A 26570-nucleotide genomic window follows, 5' to 3' on the forward strand; every position below is an offset into this window, starting at 1 on the left:
TAACCTTACGCATTAAGGAAAATCATTTACTGCTTCCTTATATGGAAGTGACAGAGGGAACGATTCTAAAAATAACTCTTCCTTTGAAATATAAATCTATTTATATTTCAATGGTATGTTTTCAGCCTTGAATTCCCAAAATAGAATCTCTCTACGCTTATTCTTTAACAAAGACATTTTATGAAAACGAAAGAGATTTAATTCGTTTATTAATACAAAAGTATTTACTTTTTGTATTACATATATATATATATATAATGGAAAAAATAAATATAAATTTTAAAAAAAAGTGCCATGTTTACGAAATGAAAATGTGAAAAATACATGCATATTTTAATGAGTAATATAAATTTGAATTGAACATTTCAATTAAATCAAATTTAAAGAGCTAAAACAAAAACCAAAAATTAAAACAAATTTATTTTAGTACAAAATAAGATTCAATATTTATTTGTAATGTACTTCAGATACTTATTTTTCTTGAATTATTAGAGGTTTTATGAATTTTAAATAGAAAACGTTTTCTTGCTCAGTTTTTCCTAAAAACATAACCTGAGCTACAAAAAATTTAAACCAAAATTACAAACAGTACGTGTTTTGAAAATTCCCGTTTTCCTCAACTTTTTGAATTTTTCATAGTGCAATAACATTGTAATAAAATGTTGGGATTCCAAATACCACGTAGAAATGTATGGTCCTAACTGCCGAAAAAAACGAAGAAAAAATAATTTATATTTGTGATGAAATACACATAAATAAATTGCATAAAAATAAATTTAAAAAAGCGATTAAAAATGTATGTGTCTTAATAAAATCATAGTTATAATAACAAGATTAACCAAATCATGTGGAAAAATATCGCAATAACTGCACACAAAAAATTACTTACATTTTCGATGAAATCTGCATGAATAAAACGCATCAATAAGTAATTATTTAAATGTGTGATTTGAGACTCGCATGCTCAAATAAATATCTGAATATTTAAAACCTTGTGGCGATGCACCACAAACACCGTCAAAATAATTATTGAAAATAGCTTGGGTTTACAATGAAATCAGCAAAAACAAAGCGATTCAAAAAGTGGTTATTTAACTGTGTAGTTTAAAACTCGCGTGTTGTAATAACATCGGAGAAAAAATAGTAATATGGGATTTTTGGTAACAATTTTAGCAGAGAATCCGGAATGGAAATCTCTGCAGAATCAGAAAAAGTTACTATCAATTACAGTGACAAATTCTTCCAGCTGAAAGCTCCTCAAAAGGTATTTCTGAATTTCAACATTTTCATGGGGATAACAATAATCAGATTTCACAGGCCAAATACCATCAGTAAGTTAACACAAATTAAAGAAGGATTTTTCACAAATCAGAAATAAAATTAAAAAAATTCAAACATATTATTCAAACTATCTCTTGTTAGTAAAGTAAAACACTTAGTATTGGAGAGATTTTCGAATCTCCTGATCTGTGGCAACATAATCGCCAAGTCTTGGAAACTTCGGGGCAGCGACTCGTGAGAAACTAAAAAATACATCACCGAAAGGGACCAACTCGAAAGGTATAACTCGACGTAACCACTCCTGGGCAAACATCTACATGTTTTTCTTTTTTTTAAAAATACACTTATATAAAATACTGAAAAAAAAGTTCTTATTGAAACACAGCTAACATAAATTGCAACTATTTTGAGTTGAATAACCTGTTTTGGAGTAGGTTGAAATGGCTATGATAGATCCAACAGTAATCCACATTGCAATAAATATTATGCCAATAAAGTAAGGGATAAATCAAGAGTTGAAACAATTTTAAATGTTACTAGAATAAAATTCTGGAAAAAATCATCGCTATAATAAAATTAAAATGTTAGGGACAGTGACACTAATCAATAAACCTGTACATATCCCAATCATGAACCTCAAATATTAACTGCGTGGAAATGATTGGTCCTCTAAAACTTAATATTGTTTACAATTAAAACATGCGTGATCAATAATTAGTTAGTAGAGAAGTAAAGAGTTTGTTTAAATACAAATTACATCATGTTATACATCTTTATTTAAAAAAGAATATTCAATAAACCTTATTTAAAGTTAAGTTTTTTTTGTTATTCTGTAGCTTTATAATAATATTCAACAAGCGAAAAGTTTAAACTTGTAACTTGAAAGACTTCATAGCAACAGAACTTAAACTATTAGCTCGATAGTTTAAAAATTTAAATAAATATCTTCAATCGTAAACAAATAAATTATAAAAATATAAACAACATAAACATACCATATGACGCCATTATTGCTACAATGCCAATTTTGAAATAACAAAATATTACAAATTAATTATTTCTAATAAAAACTATTTCCCTTATCTTTTTTCGCACGAAATAATAAATTATTTTCAAGAATACTGCAATGTTTAATTAATATTTCTAAAAAGTAAATATACACTTAAAAATTTTTGAAGAAAAAAAAAACAAAATTGAGTATTTTGTTTTCGGTTTACATATTTTCGATTTACACCAACATGGCTGCCAAAAGTGATGGAGGTTCGTACAAAATCTATTAATAAATTTCCAAATTTTAAATCAGAGTAACCTTTTATTTTAAATAAAATTAACTCTTAAGGAATAAATCATTTCTTGCAATTAATATTTTTTCGAGAATGGTTGATTTGCATCATATTTTTGCTAAACCGAATTTACTGTCTATATTCTTGTTTTCCTAAAAAATTCTTATGTTTTTTGTTTCCAATTTTACTTTTCTGTTAAATTTTTTAAAAGCTGAAATATATTTAACAGTTTGCTTTTTTCCTTATTATTAAATTTATTTAAACTTTTTCAGAAATCTAATTCTTATAAAAATGTGTATTTTATTTTATGTAGTTTTACATCTTGAAAAATAAATTAGGATTCATTTATTCCTCTAATTTTTTTTGAATGTCATACTCCATTATATCAATATAGAAAGAGAAAAAAATATATCTAAAATAGAATATTTCTTCTTCGAGATTTCTTATTTTAATTTTTTTTTCCTGAATAATACGTTTTCACAAAAATTCTAATTAAAAAAAGTTTTATTTTAATATCTACATGATATTTCCAATGAAAAATGAATATTTTTCATTCGTATTAAAAGTTTCAATTGCTTTTTGTAACATGATTACCGGTATTTACTTAGTAAAAAGATGTATATTATGATTCAAAACTTATTCTGAAATGGATATTTTCGTATCTGATCTGTTTAGCCAACTGCAATCGCCAAGGTGCCAGATAGATTTTAAATTTGCTAATTTGAAAAAGAAAAAAAAAGAACAAGTAGACATTTGCTTGAGGGGGGATAATTCCATATCATTATCTGTCCCGCCAACTACGATCGCTAAGGTGCCAAATTGATTTTAAACTTGAATTTTTTTTGAAAATAGCATGTAGATATTTGCCCGTGAGTGGCTACGAGTTATACCTTTCTAGTTGGTCCCTTTCTGTGATGTTTTTTAAATTTCTCACTGGCCACTGCCCGGAAGTTTCTAGGATTTGGCAATTATTCTGCTACAGATCACGATGCCGAAATCAGCCTGCCCGAGGGGTGGTTATACATTATACCTTTCGAGCCGGTCCATTTCTGTGATGCTATTTTTAGTTACTCGCGGACCGCTGCTCGGAAGTTGTCAAGACTTGGTGATTATTCTGCCACAGAGCACGTTATGGAAATCTCCCTATTGGAAAATTCCTACCAATGTAATGATGCATTTTATTTATTAATAAGTTGCTTCACCCACTTAGGTTGACGTTTCTGATTAATAGCTTTTATTATACATTTTGCTTGTCATCATTTTCTCAGCTCTTTTTTACACCTATCATCCACTCATTAAAATAATATCTGAATTTGGACATACAAGGTCAGGCTCTATGCCCTGACAGAAATGATATGTTGCATGGTAAATTTTTTAAAATAAAATTGCAGATAATTCCTTTATATATGTATAAAAAGCAATTTTATATAAAGACTCTTCAAAAATTATACAAAATATGAAAATAAAAATTGTGTGTTATTAAAGGAGCCTGGAATTAATTTTTTCCGCTGGTAAATCCATGTAGAGTCTTGTGGACATTGCCGCATTTATCTAATAAAGCCATTACAACTATTCGTCTTTTTTTCTCTTCTAAATTTAAGCCTCATTTGTGTTACAATTTTTCAAGTTTATTGAAAAGTTTTAATCCACAGCATTTGCCGTTAATGTTAGTGTTCACATCATTGATCCTGAGAACCTTTCTATTTTACTCTTAAAAATGCATAATTTTAATTATTTTTAGACATTGTACACAGTAGAGGTACTCAATCTGTATCTTTGGGGGAAAACGTGGTATGTTTTTTACTCCAACTAAACTTAACTGGAAAATCCTGCATATCTTGCTTAAAAAATTTGAGAACTGTTTAGTGAACTTAAAAAAAACTCTGAATTTAGAAAATTAAATTTTTCAAATATGGAACAATGTCTTGAAAAAACTTAAATCTTTTGACAATTCTATATTTTTATCTAAAACTTTTTTAGCCAAATTATGTTCAAAACTAATGCATTTCAATGACTTATTTCAAAATATTATTTTTTTACAATAAAAAATTTTATGAAGCAAATTTTTTTTTCTGAGTAAATATACTTTTATAAGCTTTATTATTAAAAGTTTGATATAATTAAATTTTTTTAAATGAGGCGAAATTTCAAATATTTTTACATTAAAATTGAATTGTAAATACTTTCTGTGATTTTATGTACTTTGCTCTTTTAATTTTAAGATGATGGATATTATTTTTTAAATAATACTCAAAAATTTTCCGCAAGCACCATTCATGTATATTAAACATATCTAGGTGTCATACCTCTACAATATTTTTTATCATTAAGTGTGATATTGAAAACTTGAAAATCAATACTGAGTAGTTATTTTTCAGTGCAAGGCCTAATATTGTGAAGATAAAAAAAGTCTGTAATAAATTCTATCAGAATCGAGGGGTGATTGTATTCTGGGTAGGACTGGGCGATATTAGAAATTATGTATCGTGATATATCGTCAGTTTTGCATCGCGATATAGCGATGTATCGCGATATAGTATTATTTAATTTCATTTACTTGTAAGGCACAGAAAGTCAGATTTNGTATATGTAGTACCATTTATGAAACAATACTGAAAATATTTGCAAATAATAAGCACAATATACAGATATTGGCAGTCACGCACATAAAAAAATTCAAACAAAAGTTTTGAAAACCAACCACAAAAATTAAAAAAATAATGCTTCACTAATGTGCCGAAACAACCTCTCCGTTCAATTTCCAAAGCCACACTAAACACAGAGCATATAACTTATCATAGTCGATCGACGCGCTAGTGCGTCGGTGGCAGCGGACGTGTTAAAAAATTTGAGAACTGTTTAGTGAACTTAAACAAAAGTCTGAATTTAGAAAATTAAATTTCCTATATATAAAACAATGTCTTGAAAAAACTTAAATCTTTTGACAATTCTGTATTTTTATCTAAAATTTTTTTAACCAAATTATGCTCAAAACTAATGCATTTCAATGACTTATTTCAAAATATTTTTTACAATAAAAATTTTATAAAGCAATTTTTTTTTCTCTGAGTAAATATACTTTTATAAGCTTTATTATTAAAAGCTTGATGTAATTAAATTTTTTTAAACAAGACGAAATGTGCGAAATTTCAAATATTTTTACATTAAAATTGAATTGTAAATACTTTCTGTAATTTTATGTACTTTGCTCTTTTAATTTTAAGATGATGAATATTATTTTTTAAATAATACTCAAAAATTTTCCGCAAAAGCATATTAAACATATCTAGGTGTCATACCTCTACAATATTTTTTATCATAAAGTGTTATATTGAAAACTTGAAAATTAATCAGGGTTGCCACTCCACAGGGAGAACAGGGAAAACCTGGAAAATACAGGGAATTTAAAAATCACCTAAAATACAGGGAATTTGGATATTTTCTTTACAAACTGGCAAAATACAGGGAATTTTGTTTCTATCTTTTGTCTTTTAAAAAATGGTGACTACTCAAAGCGTAATCTATAGGATATTTAACCATGATATTTCAGCTATACTAAACTATTTCATTTACTATAGCATTATTTAAGTATGTTCAGCTGTTTTTCTAGCAATTAAAACTAATATATATAGTTAGCCCACTATAGCTCACACAAGAGCTCAGTAATTGTTGTTTCCTCTTAATATATTGTGTGTAATATGTACAGGGAAAACACAGGGAATTTTTTTTTCAGATTTGAGTGGCAACCCTGTTAATACTGAGTAGTTATTTTTAAGTGCGAGGCCTAATATTGTGAGGATAGAAGAAGTCTGTAATAAATTCTATCAGAATCGAGGGGTGATTGTATTCTAGGCGTATCCCGGAATTCAGATTTTTTCGTATCATTCTTCTGTGTCTAAAAACTAGAAGCAGGACATGCGATTTTTGTGTGAATATCACAGAATTCAGCGTATCTCAAGACCATTGGTTCGTGGACTTCCGTGAATCAAAATCTTATAATCCGACAAAATTTTGAAGGTTTATACTAACCGTTAACAGGATGTTTACATACATTCTTTCCCCAGTTTCTTTCTTAGAATCTGGTAATATTGCGATTTTTATTCACGTGATTTTAATATAAAATGTCGATTTTGGAAAGAAAAAAAAATATGTGCGTTGCGATTTGTATTCACACAATTTAAAAATCTTACATCTCAATTCCTATTCATGATTTAAAAATCAAATATCTCTATTTGTATTTACACGTTTTTTAATCCAAATATCGATTTGTATTCACTGTAGTTCAAAATCCAATGCCACGATTCTTATTCACCCAATATTAAAATCTAATCTGGCGCTTCATATTCGCTTGATTTTGAAATCCAATATCGTGATTCTTGAAAGAAGTAAGTTTTTGTTGAATTAGTTACTCTAAAGGTGTCTGCATTTGAAGGTATTATAATTATAAATGTTAGTTCAAAAAGTTTTGTTTAAATATGAAACATGTATAGTAGATAAATTAATATCGATTTTTTGCACATAAAATTTTCAGGGTTTTTTATTCTGTGCTCCTTGCAGAACCACAATTATTAATGAAATTTTTTTGTGTTATTATAATCTATATCTTTTATTATAGATGTTAATCTTTCTTCAACTTTTAGTTTACTGATTGAACATTTCCTATTTTAGAATACGAAGAATGGCTAGAAAATGTTATGAGCTACTATGCAAAACTTGATGACACCCAGAAAAATTTTACAATTGACTGCCTGATTGCTTGCAGTGGATCATCCCAGTTGTGCCACTTGCATGCTAAAACATCAGAGCTGCTTCATCGTGACTTTCTCAGACTTCTGCCTGTTGAATTAAGGGAACATCTTTTATCTTTTCTGGATGGAAAGTCCTTGTTGACTTGTTGTAGTGTGAGCAAAGTGTGGAATGATGTTATAAACTCCTCATCAAGAGTTTGGCTTGGTGCTTGTATACGCTCTGGTCTCCTAGTTAACAAATCCATAGACAATGGCGATGCTAAGTATTGGAAATCTTTTTTTCTTAAAATGGCTCAAAGAAGACATCATATGAAAACCTATAAATGCTTCACAGATAAAACTTATAATAGAAATCTTCGTCGTGTTACTGCTGTATATTACTACAAAGGGAAAGTTGCTACTGGTAATTAGTAATTCTGATATTAAATGTCTCTTTAGTAAGCTGGGTAGAAGTAAAAATGTACAGAGTCTTCTGAGTTTTAAACACTGAAATTTTTACTGCATTAAATTTGCATGATTGACATTAATTTTTATGCATACAAATGTATGATTCAAATTCATTGAAAATGAATAGAAACATATCATTATTAATTATTTAAAAGCAAACTAAAAAACTAATGTCATAATTAATTTTAAAAATTTTTTCTTCTATATTGTTTAAAAAAAAAATTTCAATAATTGCACTACATTTTTATTATTATTAGTTAACATTCTGAAAAATCCACATCAGTTAAAGATTTTTAAAATGTCCTGTCGAAAGTTGTAATGTAATTTTGTGAGTTGAAGCTTATTTTCACAGCAACGTATGAACTATGAAGTAACCATGAACTAATGACTGTGAAGATCAGTAATAAATTAAACAATCTCATATTAAAATACTTTGTAAATATTTATATTTATGATTTCTATTTAAAAATAATTATTTGGTTTAAATCAATGATTTCTTTTTATAAAAAAATTCAACTAATTTAGACGGAGATGATTGTGCACCGGAAAAATCCGAATTTTCCGCTAACCCCAATCGTGAAATTTCCGGAATCCAAGGTCCAGAAGTTTCAAGAAATCGTTGATTATATTTATGTATAAAATTCTTGTATATTTAATTTACAAATATTAGAACTAGAATTTATACTTTGCATCTCTTTCATTTGTAAATTTTTCTTTCTGGTAGATAATAAACGTGATTAGAGATAAAAGTAAACTTATACATAATCATTCATTTAAATTATGCTGCATATAGTTTATTTAGAATTTCATGTTTTGAAATGCGGCATTAATGATTTTACTCACGAAATTTTCAGGATTTTCGAGTTGGGCTCACAATTACCCCTGTTTAGATCAATCTTGAAATAAAATTTAAATGCTTGCAACTGTCTAAAATAGCTCTTTTTTTTTTCAATTTGAAATAACATTTCTCTTTTTTTTTTCAGCTTCTGACAGCAAAATCATCCAAATTTGGAACTGTACAAACGAGTCATGCATTTTGACCATAAGGACTGATTCGAGCATTGCTTATATTAAGTTTGACGATAACATTATTATTGCTTCATCATACCTGGGTCACATGGTCTCATGGGATGCTATTACTGGGGAACGTCTAGCTGAGTATATGCGTCACAGTGGTGCAATATTTTCTTTTGATTACTCACAAGATTTAAATGTAGTTGTTAGTGGATCTGCTGATTGTAAAATCAAAATTTGGGCATTGTCTAGTGGTTTCTTGTACAAACGTCTCTCAGACCATTCTTGGTGGGTCCTGAAGGTCATGCTTTGTCCATATCCTGCAGAAAAAGGAAGTGGTCATCAAGATCGCCATTTGTTATTTAGTATGGATAAAACTGTGATTGTTGTTCGATTAGTTAGCCTAATGTCTCAAGCAACTTTACCCGAAGGCCTGTATTTAACTACTTTATACTCAATTGGTCTAGGTTATGTGGATGATGTGGCGTTTTTTACTCCTGGTTTATACTTTGACGGAGAATTTTTATATTTTCCTAAAGAATCTTTAGATAATCGGGGTACAACTGTGCTTTGTAAATGGGATGTGAAGATGAAGAAAATGATTTCTGAGTCCGACTTGAATTTGAAAGTGAAAGCCTTGCTTGGTGTCGGTAAGAAGTATGTTGTTGTTTTAACCCCATGGCATCATAAATCAAATGTTCCCAACTTCATTGTTCTGGATAAAGAAAGCAATGAGAAAATTGCTGTTTGGAATGTTCCTCCATCAAAGTAAGATCAGTTCATTTTTTAGTCATAATTGCAGGGGAAACCCAAAGAATCTAGAAAATTCAGGGGATTGAATATTAATATTAAAAAACTCAGAAAGGAACATTTTTGCTTATAACTAGATAACAAAGTTTAAAACCTGAAATTTGGCATCTCTTCTCCAAAATTGTTAATTTTGTGAAAAGAGAAGTAAACAAAAAAGTCCTTTCTGTCGAAATACCAATTTTGCAGTCGAGAAAAGCTGACACATGTTATAAAAATGTCAACTTATTAGTTTGTGGATTTTAATTTAGTTTTTGTAAAGCTAAGAATTCTTAAATTTTTTTGAGTTTGTATGTGTTTAATGATGAGGAGTCTTCAGTTTGAAGCACCTTAAAATAGTGGGCAAATTTAAACTCATAAGCTTGATTTGTTGGTATTTCAATGTAGGGGGTATGCCATGATGTTGTATAATACAACATTCACTATATGCGAATGATAATGTTTACATATTGATACCAATCATTCTCATATTTTCTTCATTTACTCTGTTGCTGCTTGTAATAGTTTTTAGAATTATTTATTAGAATAATCAGATAATTTCTTTCCAGAAATAGAGTTATGAACCATAAATTACTTGTTTTTTAATTATTATTTTAATCCGCAAAAATTTTATCAACTTAAAAGTGACTTATTATTATTATCCGCGACTAGAAATAGTTTTATTCAATATAACATTCTAGATAATTTTGACATTCAAATTTCTAAGGTCTTCTCCAGAGCTGTCTTAACTATTTAGAATTATGTTGAAATATTCGACTTTTCTAATAGTCAAAGTCCAACTTAAACTTATATACATTTTTGCCAAGTTCTGGGAAATAATGGCTTGACAGGCTTGAAAAATATATTGACATCATGCTTAAGGCATATTAAAATTTAGATGGGTTTCATAAGTTTTTATCTTGCATGTCCAGCGGCCTAGTACAAAAACTAGCATATTACAGAGGCAGACACCGCAGATTTATTTTGATTTTGCACACAAAAGCAAATCAATTGTTAAAAAATACTGACAAAATGTATAGTTTGTCTAAAGTAAGCACGCCCTTAGCCATTAGTCCGGACCCGTGGCGGTGACTCTGATTACGAGGTATAACTATTTCAAGTAGGGATCATTGTTTAGGACAGGTTTTGGCTCGGGTCAGTGAGAGAAGGGAATCTTTTTCTTCGGTCTATTATGTTAGCCCTAGCTTGAAGAGAATCTACCCTCCCTGCTATTCTTGTTTCCATAGCAGCAGATGGCCTCAGACTTTGTGGTGGAGGGAGTTCTTACTGTAGGCAAACTATAGTTTAATTTAGAAAAGTTTATCTCCCTTGTATTAACAAGCATTTTATCTTCATAAGTTACTGTTTATTTATCATGTATTATTGTACAGTAGAGAACCGATTATCCGGAACGATCGGGACTATCGCTATTCCGGATAACTGATTTTTCCGGTTTTCTGAATCGCTACAAAAAGCCGTTTTTTTAGTGTTAAACCCAACTTAAAAAAAAATTTTTTTTGAAATAATCTTAAAAATAACAAAAAACGATGAGGTAATGCACTAATGATTATTTCTGAAATGATGGTAAGGTAAACATCTTTCAAAAAAGAAAGAAAAATCCTAAATTCTTATGAGGAAAATTTTTTTTTTTTTTAAAAACTGCGGGAAAATTTATCGAATTTCGTTCCGGTTTTTTGGTTTTCCGGTTTTCTGATTTCCGGATAATGGGTTCTGTACTGTATTAGACATTTTTGGTTTTTGAAATTTGCGATTGTGGCAAATGCAACATTTAAATAAATTTATTTTATCATACTTTCTGAAACTAAATTTAAGTAATTTTTCATATTGTTGCAAATCAATGTAGAGGTTTCTGCTACTGGGCCTGTCAGGCAAGGCCTATTAATCTTTAACTATAAATGTGATTCAATGCTGATTAATTGATGAATAATAAAAAAAAAATATTTATTTTGCATTTTATGATTCTGTTGGTAAACGCCTGTTTGATTTTCTAGTTTTTTAATTAAAGCGAATTAATTAATTATTTTTTTACCAAAAGTATATTCATGGTGCATAGCGTTTTAAAAAAGTGCTAAAGGTGGCTATTTTAGACTTTCGTTTTTCAAAAGCCCTTAAAGGTGTTTTTTTCATGCGGCGATTTTAAAAAGTGCTTAATTTTCCCTTTTCAAAAGTGAGATTTTTTTATCATGTCGATTTTCGCTGGGTATTATGCAAAAGCGTGGTTTTCACATTGTTCTATTCAGTGTTTTCACAATTCATTTTGGCGTAAGTATGATAGCGCCAATCATGTTACTTATTTGATGAAATACTTGCATGTCTGCATGTGCGTCTACTGAGCTCAATTTCGTGAGATTCTTGCATTCTCATGTGCAACTCTGCTGCATTTTGCAAGATATTCTCAATTTCGGGCTTCATTTTCCATCCTCTGAAATCAAGCCAAAAAAATCTCTCAATCTTCTTATGGTGGCTAATATAATAAAAGAAAAAGTTCTTTTTCAGAAACTAGTTATTTTATCATGATCATGTAAAGTCTTTGAGAATTATTTTGCATTTTATTAATGTATATAGTGCTTAAAAATATTTTTTGAGTTCTTACAAAGTACTTTAATGGTGCTTATTTTTTGTTGTAAGATTTGGCTGTGCACCCTGGTATTAAAATGAAATTTTAGTGACCTTTTCATTCTTGGACAACTGTTTAAATTTTTAATCAAAGTTACTCTTTTTCAGATTAACTACACCCAACTGTTCACGATTATGTTTGGGTGAAACTAACTGGCTGGATGGCTTAGATGGGAAAAATGATGAAGGAGTTTTACTTACTGCTGCTATCGAGGAAAACTGTGTCTATGTGTTGAAGTGGGTTTCTAGTTCAGATGAAATGATAACATGTTAGTATAAAGTGCAACTTATTTTTGTACACTTTAATCTTCTATTAATGATGCATATTTTGGTACTAAAAACTGAATCCTCTTAAAGATATAACTGTTATCACAATTGTTATGTTTTCAAATTCGTGTTATAACAAATTTTATGTGTAATATATCATTGTAAATATACATGCTTCATTGTCTATATTTCCCTGCTATGATATGAAATTAGTTCAATTGGTGCAAACAAAATTAATTTTCATACATTTCATGTGCTATGTAGTTGTAGATATGCTTGTGCTATGCAGGAAAAATAATTATTTTTTGTTTTGATTTAGTTTTAGTTTTAACTCTTCTCAAAACTCAATTACTTCCTTATAATTATGGCATTTTTTTAATGTCTCGTGTTCCTTATTATTTTTTTGAACAGCTTGGAAAATGGCTTGTCAACTCACAATTGTTTTTCAATGTACATTGTTTTTTTTTTTTTGTTTGTTTTTTTTTTTAATTTTATAAATTGTGTCATGTCTTAAACATTTGGTAGATAATGTAATTTTTTAATTTTAAGTCAAATTCAGAAGTAATTTTTAACATTAGCAAAAGGATATGGATTTATTTATGTGAAATATAGAAATAGTTAAATGTATTTTTTTTTTATCTATAAATATTTGGCAGATAGTGTAATTTTTTTTTTTTTTTTACTCAAATTCCAAAGTAACTTCCAATTAAATTCCTTTACCAAAGAATTAGAGATTTATTTACTTGCATTTTACGAATAATTTAGTAAATACAAATGTAAAAACAGTTTAGAGGAGTGGATTTAAATAATTTTTATGTTTGGCAGATTTTTGATATTTTACATTGAGTTCTTAGATTTTAGAGGTATTTCAACTTTTTTATAACCCCATCAAAACTGGTGAATGAAAAAAAGAAATACATCCCCAGGCCCACAAACAGGGAGTTTATACGTACTAAAGAGTACGTATGCATACTTATACTAGAGAACTGTATTAAAATCATGCTCATGCAGGGATGAAAAACTTACGCGAAAAAGCGGCAGTCAACTTTTTTTCTCCCAATTTTTAAAATTTCCAACCATGTTAAAAATAATGATAGGCACTGAAAACTATGACGTGTTTCTAACTCATTAGCATATTTGTTATCACAAGCATAAGAAATGTATGCTTCTAACTTCAATTGTAACTGATGAAATATTCAATTTATTTTAATAATTTCTTTCCTTGGTATTTTTATTTTGTTTTCAAAGAATAACTGTATGTTGTGAGCTACTAACTTACTTTTACATTTTTAAGGAAATTTTACATTTGTGTTTTTATGTATATTTCTTTCTCTTTTTATTTACATTGTACTATCTTTTTATTGCCTCTGTGTAATTATAAATTAAAATAACATTATTATTTTTTCAAAAATTACAGTAGTTTTTGTATTTAATGCATGATTGATGATGGGTTTTGTATTTACCAAAACACTTTTAGTAGAAATTTGTAAAATGCCTGTCATTCTTTCACTCTTAAAGCAATATTCAAAAGCAGGTTGAAATTTTCTAATGTCAGTTTTGTAATTTACTTTTTTTTTAATCAAAATTCACTTGTTTTGAGCAATAAGGTTTTGTGATCTTTTTCTTTCACATAATAATGCCACTGCATTATTAGATATTTTAAAAACAAGCAATTTAATAACTTTTACAAAACTGGATTGACACATACGTCTTTGATTTTTAATTCCTTATAAAGGATTCTTATAAGCTTTTTTATGCATTAAGAAGTTATAAAAATTAATCAAGATTTAACTTTTTTTAGTCAAATGTTAGTAACTTGTTTTTGTAGATCAGTTACAGTTTTTTAGAAGGATAATATGTATAAATAGATATATATTGCTCACTTCACTGCTAGTGTTTTACTAATATCTATTCATGAATCATATTATTTAGATAAATACATGATAGTGAAAAAAAAATTCTTCAAATCCTTATTGAATTGCACTTTTTCTGTTCATTCTCTGAAATTTTGAAATTCTACAAGTTTTAAAATATCAAATTTCTGCGAAAAAATATTTTCCATGAGGATATTAATCTGATGTATTCTAATATACAAAATCAGATTTTTTGTGGTGAAATTTTGTAAACCATTTAAAGTTATTAAATTTATTTTTAAAAAAATAATATTTCATCTAATGTATCTTACTTTACTTTATAGCCCTTTTAAAATATATATCATGCAAATCGGAAAAATTTTCATACCTACAGTTATTTTACATATACTTGTTTCAAGTATTTTAATTATTCCATAACAATAAAGTTAAAATGTTTTTCAGAATACGAAACTATTCTACTGTTTATGAAAAGTTACATTTAGCTGTTGAATTTTATGAATTTTGAATGTTTGCTTTGAAAATAATTCATGTAATCTTGCTGGTTCAATGAACAATATTATCTGTTTTTATTTATTCTAGTTATACAATTTGCCTACTAGGGATTCAGAATTTTTCTATTTGTTCTAGATTACATTATTAGTTTTATCATATTTTATTTATATGGAATATAAAGTTTCTTTTTGAGAGAATTTTGTGCAATCAGTTTTTACCCCAAATATTTATTCTTTTGGTTTGTTTTAGTTCATATGTATAGTTATTGTTTTGAAGAATATTTGTACAACTTTAGTCAACAGAGGTTTGGCATACTATAGTCCTATTTTTAGACTTTATTGGAAAGGTTTTCCAAATTCTTCATTCCATTTCACTCCTTCCGAATGTCTTTTTTCTTGGGGGGGGGGCAAAGTAGAGCTTTTTTTTTTTTACTAAAAGTTATTTGTAGCAAAGATAATTTTTAGTGTATAAATATATATATAAATAGTTGAATATAGACACTACTTTTTGAAAATATCATCTTTGAAATGCTACTTACAAAAGTTACAAAGGTAATTTTCTATGCTTATCCCCAATATACAGAGCCGGATTATACCTTTCGTAGGCCCTAGGCATAGCCCTTTTTGGGCCCTTCCCCCAATCCCCCATCTTCTTGTTCTAGGACTCAATCTTAACGGTTCAAGGGGGTAACCTCAAATATGCTTATTAATTAGTGGTATATTCTCATCATTTGAAAATATTCTTTTACAATAAGATTTTTTTTTCTGTGGAAATTTTTTTTTTATATCGAGTATTATGTTACTATCAAATTGACATTTGATATAACATCTGAAGGGTTTTTATGTTTTAGGCTTTTAATGTCCAAGAATAATTTAATTCTAGTTTGTTTTTGTTTTTTTAAGTTAATGTGTGCTCTTTATTGTATGAGCAAAGTTTAATCAGCTTTATGTTATTAAGTTAAATTTATCACTACTATATTATAACAAAATGTATTTTATTTCAAACTCTATTATAAAATCTTGATAAATCAGAAAAAAATCTCTGAATTCAATTTTTTTTTTTCTACCTCTTGGTTCTATCCCTTAGTTTTTTTCTTTTTTGTTTACCTTTGAACAAATTGTGCAAAAAATATTGTCCATAACTATCAGGCGATGAGATTGATTTATATTAGGGGATGTTAAGGTTGAGTCCAAATCAACCAAGCATTGGTTAAGTTGGACTTAAGAGTCTTTTTACAGTAGTATACAAATTTATGTTTCAAACTATCTTTTAAAGGATTAGGTTTTTATTGTAAGCACTTTTCTATTTTTATTTTTATTAACGTGTTTTAAAATCAATATCACTAAAACAGTTGCTTTTAGTGAGAAATTTATAACCCTTTGAATACAGGTGCTGGTCTCTGCAGGTTCATATGGAATAATCTAGCCTCTTACAGTATTCTGTATTTATATTATACATAACTTAAGTATTATATATTTATATTATGTTAAATTAATTAATTAACAGTATTTAATTCTAACGCTTTATCCTTATTTCTTGATATAACATTTTTAACAGCTAGAAACTGCTTACTAAACTTCTCTTTGGAGGCTGTTTTATGAATTATAATATAAAGTCTTATGATTAATAAGTTGGTTAATATGTTTCTTTTAACACAAGGAGCTGCGCATTAACGAATTGACACTTAACATGATTTCCAATGGACTAGCAAGAATGTTTTTTCACTTGTTCTTATTATGATCTTAAAATTTTATTTGAAGCATAAGTTTTAATTTTTTTTTTTTTTTTATGATTTAGTAATCTAAGAAGTTTTTGATCACAAGCATATAAGATTGTATTAGACTTTATTTTTTATAAAATATTGCAATGACTTTGATATTAGTTTATTTAAAACTAGACAAATTATGATTACTTATGATGAATATCTTATTGAACTATTATATACCATGTATAAAGTACCAACTAGAAATTCATTTTAAATAAAAATTTATTATCATTGGAATTTGTAATTTTTGTATTTCATTATTATGTGCATAATCATTTCAAATTCTAAAACATTTGATGGTTTGCACTTTAAAATTAAATTTTATACTTCATATTTTTCATTCAAAAATTTTTTAAATTTGGATCTTTTATTTATTTATTTTTTTAACTGTGTATAGATTATATACAGCTTTAATTCTTGTATAAATCTTAGAGCTACATTTGTTGTTCTGAACATGTTTTGATTTTAAAAAGAATGTTGAAAGGTACGTTATAAATTCCTTTTTTTTTCCCCTTTAAAATTAATTTGAGTAACAGATAAAAATAATTTCTTTCACTTGTTATCTATGTTTTTCTTTTTCATATTTTACTTTGATGACAATTTGAGGATTACAGGTTGTGCTCCATTAATTTATAATGATAATTTTATCAAATTGGTGTAAAAAATGTTCTAACAAATCTGAGCTCTTAATTGACTACTTAGTTATTTCATTTTACATGAGTGCAGTTGTATAATGTGGTTGTTAACTTTTGTTTTGTGTTTCATCATTCATTGTTGCATAAAATTGCCCTTAGATCCTATCAATTGTGTTGAAAAATGGGAACTAAAGAGAAGTTTCTTTAAAAAAATGTGTCTGAATCAGAAGAATCTGTTCTGTAAGTGCCATTTCTGCTTAACTCTCCCTACATATCTCTGATTAATTGAATTGCTGATTTTAAAAAAAAAAAAAAAAGAAGAAGAAGAAAAACTAAATCAGCAGTACCCAAATGCTATTCCGTAAAACCCTAGGTTTTTCAAAAGAAATAAAAGGGTTCCGAGAGTTAGGATATTTTTTATCATTTTTGTAATTATACTTGTAATTATATTCTGATCCAATCAGCAATCTACTATTCATTTAATATTATGAGTGCCTTTATGCTATGATTTAATGTAATGAAAAAAATGACATCCTTTTTTAAACGAAAACATTATTTTTTTAATAATACATAATGAAATGAACCCAAATTTTAAAAAAAAAAATTTGCTTTTTAAATCAAAATAAAAAGAATTAAATTAGTTGATAAATATGTTTCCCTAATAGCCATTTCCAACATTCATATAAGTTTATTTTTAGTTTTCATTTCAACAAAAACGATAATTTGGTTTATTTTATTCATTTTCAGTTTATATACATCAAAAATAAATTCATAACTAGACTACATTCAGCTCCAGGACTGAAAATATTAAATATATGTGGGACATAAAACCTAATTTTTATTAATGATAATATAATGAAAAAAATCATTTCTCTTTTAAAATATTTTCAAATGAATTTAGATTTTTATTGATTGATCTCATATTTGACTTCATATACTTTATTTATAAAGTCGAAGTTACGCCTAAAGAAGGTTGATCATTTAGGGTTCCTTAGCCTTAACTAATTGGGAACCACTGCTCTATATTATATGTCATAATTTATTTTACTTTTATTTTTTAACTTTCGTCCTACAATTAGTTGTTTGTTAGTAATTAGTAACATATTGCTGATAAGTTTCTAATTTATATTGCTTATGCTTTTATGTGTCTATTACATCAGTTTACATTTTTCTGTGTATTTTGATTAATAATTTTTTATTATTTAATTATGGAATAACTTTATTTTTGTTTGAAATTTCACCTTGCTACCTAATTAGCTTTCTAATTACTTATCTAATTAGAAATCGAATTATCTGAAACAAAATTTGCAATTAATAAACTTTTGTCATAATCTATAATATGTTATATTGTTTCATGGAGCAAGCATTCTTGAAAAATCAAACACATAAGCTTAATTTACAAAGACTTTATGTGTTTCAAATATTAGCTTTTAGAATAGATTTTGATAAAAGAAAAGCAGTGAGGTTAATGCCATATTGGCTGGTACAATACCTCCCTCTGTAATTAACTTTGAAAGATATCAGTATTAAGTTTTACATGTATTCTACTTAATTTTTTATTAATCATTCTTTGAAATAATTTCAAAAATTTTCACTTGTGCAGCAATCTGTTAAAGCATTGCAGATCTTTGTGATGTAAGAAAAAATTATTTTAATTTTATAAAAATGTTAAAAAACTACTTTTTTATTATTTTCCCTCACTTAACCTTATTCTGATAAAAAGTTTGATTTTAATTTATTTATAACATAAGTAAATTATGATATATTAGTACGTATAAGCTTTTGCTTATTTCAATTTTTGTTAACTTATATTTCTAATGGACAATTCTTAAACAAAAATGCAAATAGAATATATTTGTAACATTTAGGGCGCCCCCTAGTCCCGGGCTTCTCAAGCCTTAAGATAAATCAGGAACTAAAAATCGTTATATCTTTGAAAATATGGATGTGGACTTATGGCAAATTTAGACTTATGACTTAATTGAGGTGTAGTATGTCAGACTTGAATATTTTTAGGGAATTCCATCGATGCTGCTTAATATTCTCTAAATAGTCCAATCACTTTAGAACAAAAGCTAATTAGTATGAAGCAGGGTTGGAGTTTTTGCCGGCAAAAAGGGGTTTTTGCCAGGACAGTGGCAAAAACCTGGTAAAAACCGGCAAAAACTGGTAAAAACCGGCAAAAACCAAATTATCTAAATTGCTGATTAAATATTATTACNCAAATTTAGACTTATGACTTAATTGAGGTGTAGTATGTCAGACTTGAATATTTTTAGAGAATTCCATCGATGCTGCTTAATATTCTCTAAATAGTCCAATCGCTTTAGAACAAAAGCTAATTAGTATGAAGTATACATCTTATTACTTCTTATACAGAATTGTTTAACTAAAAGAATACTGAATTTCTTAAGTCACTGATTTTCTGTTGAAAAGTATTGAAATTCTTACGATTTTCTATTAATTTACTAAGAGTGTATAACAATTACAGAGTTTCACAGAACTGGAGGGACAGAGGGGGGTCGAAGCCCCCCCTCACACATTTTATAAATAGACACATCCTCTTCTAGGATTACTATTTTTTACTCAATATTTGTGTAATTAAATTTTCAGTTCAAAAAATTTTGTCTGAATTTTAAGAATAATGTCTCTATTTTAAGCGAGTTTTATTATTTCCTTGGTGGAAGCTGCGACCAAATCATCCCTTACTCATACTTCAAAACAATTCAAATCATGAAGTTAAAATTACAAGTTTGAATTCTTGATTGCCATTTTGTGAGGTTTAGATAATTCGAACATGGTTAATACTATGTGTGTATATACACAGGGAGGGAGAGAGCCGCACCCCCACGGCACTCCTGGGATTCTTCCCCTGTCACTGAAAAGTTATATTTTGTGAGATGCTTCTCTTAGTTCTCCAACTTTATTATCTAGTCTATGAAAAGATTCATGCTATTATGAACAAAGTGTCAAAATGTTATGTTTTCATTCCATTATGCCATTCCTCCTGTGCATTTATTTTCCCCCCTTTGTTGATTTACCTTTATTATCCAAGTCCTCTGTCTGTAATTAACTACCTACCTCTGTTGAACAGAATTGTTAACAATTTGTTTTGTTTGTTAAAAAAAAAAAAAGTTACCACAAATGCTTTGTTTTAAATGTTAAAATTGTTCTGTATATACACCTGTTGTTATTTTTGCATGCTTTGTTCGTGTAATATTTAGACACTATAGATTTTTAAGTATCTTTTATGTTTAGGTAAGGAAATTAACATTTGTTGTTATGCAATGCACTTTATGTTGATTCTGTTACTCTCATCAAGTTCTTATGCATTACTCTTGTAAATATTGTACACATGTTTTATGATAACATTTCTTTCGAATTCGCCTCTCTATTTTTGTTGATTTTTTTAATGTTTATTGAACATTAATAAAAGGAATATGCACAAAGTAGTATTTTATTTCTAAAGCATGCTTTTTGTACACATTGAAGTACTAAACTTTTAATGGATATCGTTGCAATGTGCAGTCCAGTGGATTCCCTATTGGAAAGCTGGGGTCCAGAGTTCAATCCTTAACCTGGCCAAAGAACTGTATGTGTGCACCAGCATGCACATTAAATCTGTAATGGCTGAGAGTCCTCTCATTCATGCATTATAAGTGTTTTGAAAGGAGGATACCAGCTCAGTCACTGACCATGTCGCCTGATTTCGATCATAGTTGGGTGCCCTTCCTATTGCAGTAGCTGAAAGATTAAGCACTTAGAAACAAGAGTTATGTCGGGGGTGAAAGTTTTCAACAGATTACAGTCATTTTAAAAAGCTTTTGGAGTTTTTAAAATTTTTTTTATAGCAGGTTTTAGAAAGTAATAATAAAATATGAAGAATATATGATATGCATATGAAGTGTATAATGCAATAAAGTGATAAAACTATACAGAAACTATAATAATTTCACATAAGTGGCATTTATGGGTTATATGTATTAACTATTGTGGGCTCATTTATCACTGTTTAATTTAAAGTCGCCTCTCATGGGAAAAAGATTCCTTAACTCGTACCCCCTAATTTGTCTATAATTATTTCCTTAGGTAAGGTTGTGTAGTATATTAAAATATAATATCTGGTCCAGCAGTTTGAAACTTATAGGTTAGTATTAAGGGGAGATATGAGGTCATTTATATGTACAGTATATGAGCAACAATTTTTCAATTTTAACACCATTCGGATTTAGAAAAGGAAAAAATGAAAATTTTATATTAAAAAAATTTTTTACTTTGCGTATATTTATGTTTTTATTAAATATAATTTTTAAATATTGAGCATGCCCCTGGTTCGAATCCCGGATCCTTGAAACTGGCAATTTCTTGCTTCCTACCACTTAGCCCTAACAGCTACACCTAACCTGGCTTATAACAAGATATAAGTAATTTCCTGCACTTTTTTTCTAAACAATATTGTGCAACATTGCGAGCCCTCTAATTTGTCTATAATTATTTTCTTTGGTATTGTAGTATAAACTAAAATATAACATCTGGTCAAGTTTGAAAACTATAGGTTAATATTAAGTGGAGATATGGGGTCATTTATGTGTACAGTATATGAGCAACAATTTCTCTATTTTAACGCTATTATACACACTTAGAAGGGAAACATTAATTATTTTAAGTGAAAAAAAACTTATTTGCGATACACTAGTGTAAAATAAGTATAAAAAACAGTTATTTTTACTAAATATAATTTTTAAATATTGAGCACGATACAGGTAAGCCACATTGTGGGTCCCCTAATTAGTCTATAATAAATTCCTTTGGTATGGTATATTATAATATAATACCTGATCGAGTTAAAAAATTATAGGTTAATAATAAGGGGAGATATGGGATTATTTATATGTATAGTATGTGAGCCAAAATTTCTCCATTTTCAAGCTTTCATTCGCTCTTATAATAAAGAAAAATCATAATGTGTGGAAAAAGAATACTTTATTTACTTTACAATATTGAAAAATAAATTTAAAAAAAAAAAAAAAAAAACATTTATTTTAATTACATATTACTTACAAATATTGTCTGCGGCTGGGATTCGATGCCCAGACCCCTGGGACAAGCAATATCTTGCTTCCTAGTACCAAGGCTCTAGTACTTAGTCCAAACGACCATACCACATCTAGCTGTCTGGCTTATAAAAAGCTTTAAGTACGCTTTTATATGGAACCATATTGTGCTACATTGTGGGTCCCCAAATTTGTATATAACTATATCCTTTGGTAAGGAAGTAAAGTATATTATTATATAATATCTATACGAAATTGAAAGTTATAGGATGGGGGAAATTAGGAGCCATGGATCGCAGCCCGCAGTGGACTGATCGTTAAGACACGGTTCCCAGCAGATCACCGAAGTCAAGCATCACTGGCTGCTGTCAGTGTGCGGGTGGATGACCACTTGGATCAGTCTGCGTAGGGACCGAGGGTGTGCGGTATTGGTCCTCGTTAAACTGTTCTACAGAAAAGTGCTCGACTTCACGTGCAGGTAGACGGGCTACCGAAGCGGGGGGGGCATCCCCTCTGCAGAGGACCAAAATTGTGATAGCATGTCTTCGGATCATCCTTAGGGATGTTTCCCAGACCGTCGCCAATAGCCCATTGTGCAGCTCTTTTTTTTTAATGGCGGGCACTTGGGGATTGTCCCATTGGCCACAGGAATACCAGAACTGCTACTCTCTTCTCGTTACCCAGTGGGCACCTGTGACGAAGCCGAGGCGGTGGAGCAGCGTCGCCCACGTCACACAACCCGTTTATAGGGCGGGTCACATTCACACAAAGGAGAAAAGACATAGAACACACAGAGAGAGAGAGATGGAAACATCCATGTCCTGAGCAGGATTCGAACCCGCGACCAGTGGCTCCTCAGTCAGGCACGCTAACCACTCGGCCACCAGGTTGGCATTGTGCAGCTCTAGTGCGACGTAAATGAACTGCAACAACAAGGAGCCATGTAAATGAGCAAAAATTTCTCTATTTTTAAGCTATTATTTGCATTTAGGCTGGGATTCAACTGAAACAGTCTTAAGACACGCCACTCGACGTATGCGACGGTCTTAAGTTCGGGAAGTTACGCCTATCGTCGTAAATAGCTATTCAAGTGAAACACTTGCGTCGTATCTTATATTAAATGTACCCTGGCTTAAGACGGGGATTTTGTTACCTGTTTCTCCCTACGATCAGCAGTGACGTCAAAATATTTTTGTCCAATCAGATTCTTTTGCACAGTGAATAAACAAGGAAAGAAAGCTACAAGCATATATCGCATATCGCGTAATAAAGCTTCTTTAAAAGCTCCATGATTAGTTTCCGTTTATTAATCGTTGATGTTTTAAATTTATTTGAAAATAAAAATATAAATTCGAAAAATGTTTACGAAAACAATAGTGATTGCAGAAATTTTCAATGTGATCCAACGAAAGAAAAACAATTAAGATTTAAATAAAATCATACACATATCTAATAACAATTGTTATTTTTATTATTAATAGTTTTAGTTCTAAGGTGTTTAAAAATTTTAATAAATAAATTTAATGATGGTAGTAAAAGAGAAAGAAAAAACATTTATTTATAAAATAAATTAAAAAGAACCTTTATTTTGTGCATTGAATTAATTTTTAGTTTCCTATTGGTTAATGCATAGTCTTATAAATGAAAAGTAACATATTTCAAATAATTAACAATATCANTAATAGCTTTAGTTCAAAACATACAGCAAACAACTTTGATGAAGATATAAAAAATAGTCAAATAAAATTTACATACAAAAGAGTTTAATATGCACACATTAAACAATAGAACTCTTACGTTTTACTTCAGTTCAGGAAAAATAAAATTAAACATACTTTTTTGTTTACAGGAATAAGAGTAAAAATAAGGTGTTAGGTTCGTATTTATTTATCTTTTTAAAACAAATTTTGTAGACATTATTACTAATAACAAGTGCAGACTGATAAATGAGAAGGATTAAATCAATAATATTTAAGAATTAACAAGTAAGTTTTGTTTCATGATCACCAACGGATCATCATAACAAAACAACACAAACGCCATATTGGATTAGAGCGTCTTAAGTCAGTCGAACCACCCGTCTTAAGACCGATTTGTCATTTTCAACGTAAGTGTTTCAGTTGAATTGAAACTTACGAGATTTCCCATCATGCATTGCGAAAGTTACGACTTCACCCGTCTTAAGACAGTCGAATTCAACCTATAGTGATCGATCTTAATGATGATCTTAAGACAGTCGATGTTGCAGTTGAATTCCACCCTTTTTAGAAGAAAGAAAATAACAATTTAAAGAAAAGGAATATTTTATTTACGTTACAAGGGTTCGAGCCCTGGATCATCGAAACTAGCACTTCTTTGCTTCTTTTCTCTTACTCCTAACGGCCTCACCAGTCACCACACACTCCTAAATTATCTATAATTATTTCCTTTATGATATATTATAACATAATATCTAGTCAAGTTTGAAAGTTATTGGTTAATATATTAAGGAGTTAAATTAATAAAGCTTTAAAGTTATTTTATTAAGGAGAGATATGGAGCCATTTATATGTGCAGTATATGAGCAACAATTTCTCAATTTTAACGCTATTATTCGCACTCAGAAAATAAAAAAATAATAATTTTGAGAAAATGAATATTTTATTTACGTTGCAATATTATGAAGAAAAAAATTTTTTTTATTAAATTTAATTCTTAAATATTGACCCCGTATACTCGGGACTAGCAATTTCTAGATTATTATCACTTAACGTCCAAACCACACCTGTCTTTCAGACTTATAACAGTTTGTCTAGAATTATTTCCTTTAGTATGGTATATTATAACATAATATTTGGTCGAGTATAAAAGTTATAAGTTAATATTAAGGACAGATATGGAGTCATATATATGTGCAGATGAGCAACAATTTCTCAGTTTTAACATCACTCAGAAAATAGAAAAATAATAATTTTAAGAAAATGAATGGATGGTGTTTTCTACACTAGGGAACGCTGCAAGCTCGGTACCGCCTAAATTTCCGGGTTACTGTTTCCGTTGTATTTTAAAGCCATTTAGCATCATTGTGTTTTGAGATTCTTGCAAACAATGTATTTGATTACTTATTACTTGTGTTAACAATACTGGTGTTTACAAAATGCTAAAAGTGTTAACACTAACGTAAGATGGTGCACAGCTTACAACAGGAACAAACAGTAATAAACTTATGGAAAGAGGCCATATCAAGACTGCCAAAAAAGCGAGTTATTCAAAATCTAGCAACCATGTAACCTTTTTTAATAATATATCTCTAAAAAACTAAAACAAATTTTCACTTCAAACTCACCAGAATTACATATTATCATTAATATCTTATGAAATATGGCAGATTTGAGCTCAGAAATTATCTAATTTATTTCTTTTATTGAAAACAAAATTATCCGTTTGAAAACATCGCCTATCAGAATAACGTGTAGTAAGCAGCTGCAAACTTTTTAACCGGAACTAGAGTAGGTGCCGAGCTCGAGATTGTAGACAATATTGTAAAATAAATTAAATAAAAAACATATTATTTAATATAATTCTTAAATGCTGACCATAATCGGAGTTCAATCCCCGGTCACTATATTTTACCGCTTTGTGGGTCCCCCAGTTTGTCTATAATTATTTCCTTCGGTACATTAGTATAATATATTTTATTATAATATCTGGCCAAGCTTAAAAATCATAGGTTAAGTCTTAAAGGGAGATACTAGGCCATTTATGTATACGTTATATGAGCAACAATTTCTCCAAGTTTACACTTGTTGTTGTCCTAGGCCATAAAGGCAAGGGGTGTGACTGTTCTTGCTTTCCATTTGCGCCATTTATGGCCAAAAATTCAATTTCTGCCACACCCATACGTCACACCCGTTTCCACGGCTGACCCATTCATACTTCCATTCCTTCATCCACAGATCGTAATTTTTGACCTGAACCAGACAACGAGCAATTCAGTTACCCCCAGACGTGTAATTTTTTTTATGGGAGCATGGAGGACATTGTAACCAGATAGATTCAACGCACACCAGTCAGCACTTACTACACGGAGAGTCCTCAGCCAGCTGGATTAGAACTCCCGTTTTCATAAACGTGACTCCAGCAACATACCCACCAGAGTATCCCGAACCCATGTGAAAACTTGAAATCGCAATTAGAAATCTATGCATACATACTTACTGAAAAAGAGAGTGGTTTTGAAAACAGAAAATTAATAGTAAGTTCAAGTCCCAAAAGAAATATAGTGGGTTCGAGTGTTGATCAAAAGAT

At 29.1% G+C, this 26570-nt stretch overlaps 2 protein-coding genes and 1 long non-coding RNA gene across 8 annotated transcripts in view; 1 reads left to right on the plus strand and 2 right to left on the minus strand.

The window, feature by feature from the left end:
- LOC107455471 (Caseinolytic protease chaperone subunit) overlaps positions 1-2330 on the minus strand; it is a 38828-nt gene extending 36498 nt beyond the window's left edge. For 2 of the 6 annotated variants that reach the window (XM_016073075.3, XM_016073050.3), the window contains exon 1: positions 2277-2330. The gene's annotated coding sequence lies outside the window, so the exon portion shown is untranslated. Of the gene's footprint in view, positions 1-1228; positions 1248-1701 lie in introns of those variants that run through there. The other 4 variants (XM_071183109.1, XM_071183108.1, XM_016073058.4 and 1 more) reach the window with 4 other exon arrangements.
- A 76-nt stretch (positions 2331-2406) lies between these two features.
- On the plus strand, positions 2407-17945 carry LOC107455494 (F-box/WD repeat-containing protein 2). The gene is made up of 4 exons (XM_043049908.2): positions 2407-2541; positions 7233-7715; positions 8743-9541; positions 12305-17945. The coding sequence occupies exons 1-4, from the start codon at positions 2520-2522 to the stop codon at positions 12468-12470; spliced, it is 1470 nt and encodes a 489-aa protein (XP_042905842.1). The 5' UTR covers positions 2407-2519; the 3' UTR covers positions 12471-17945.
- Positions 17946-20351: 2406 nt separating this feature from the next.
- LOC139425989 (uncharacterized) lies at positions 20352-22755 on the minus strand. The gene is made up of 2 exons (XR_011637203.1): positions 22291-22755; positions 20352-20973 (listed from the first exon to the last, which is right to left on the minus strand). It is a non-coding gene; the product is annotated as an uncharacterized lncRNA (long non-coding RNA).
- Positions 22756-26570: the final 3815 nt, after the last annotated feature.

Source organism: Parasteatoda tepidariorum, chromosome 7 (genome assembly GCF_043381705.1).
Source record: "Parasteatoda tepidariorum isolate YZ-2023 chromosome 7, CAS_Ptep_4.0, whole genome shotgun sequence".
Lineage (NCBI taxonomy): Eukaryota > Metazoa > Arthropoda > Arachnida > Araneae > Theridiidae > Parasteatoda > Parasteatoda tepidariorum.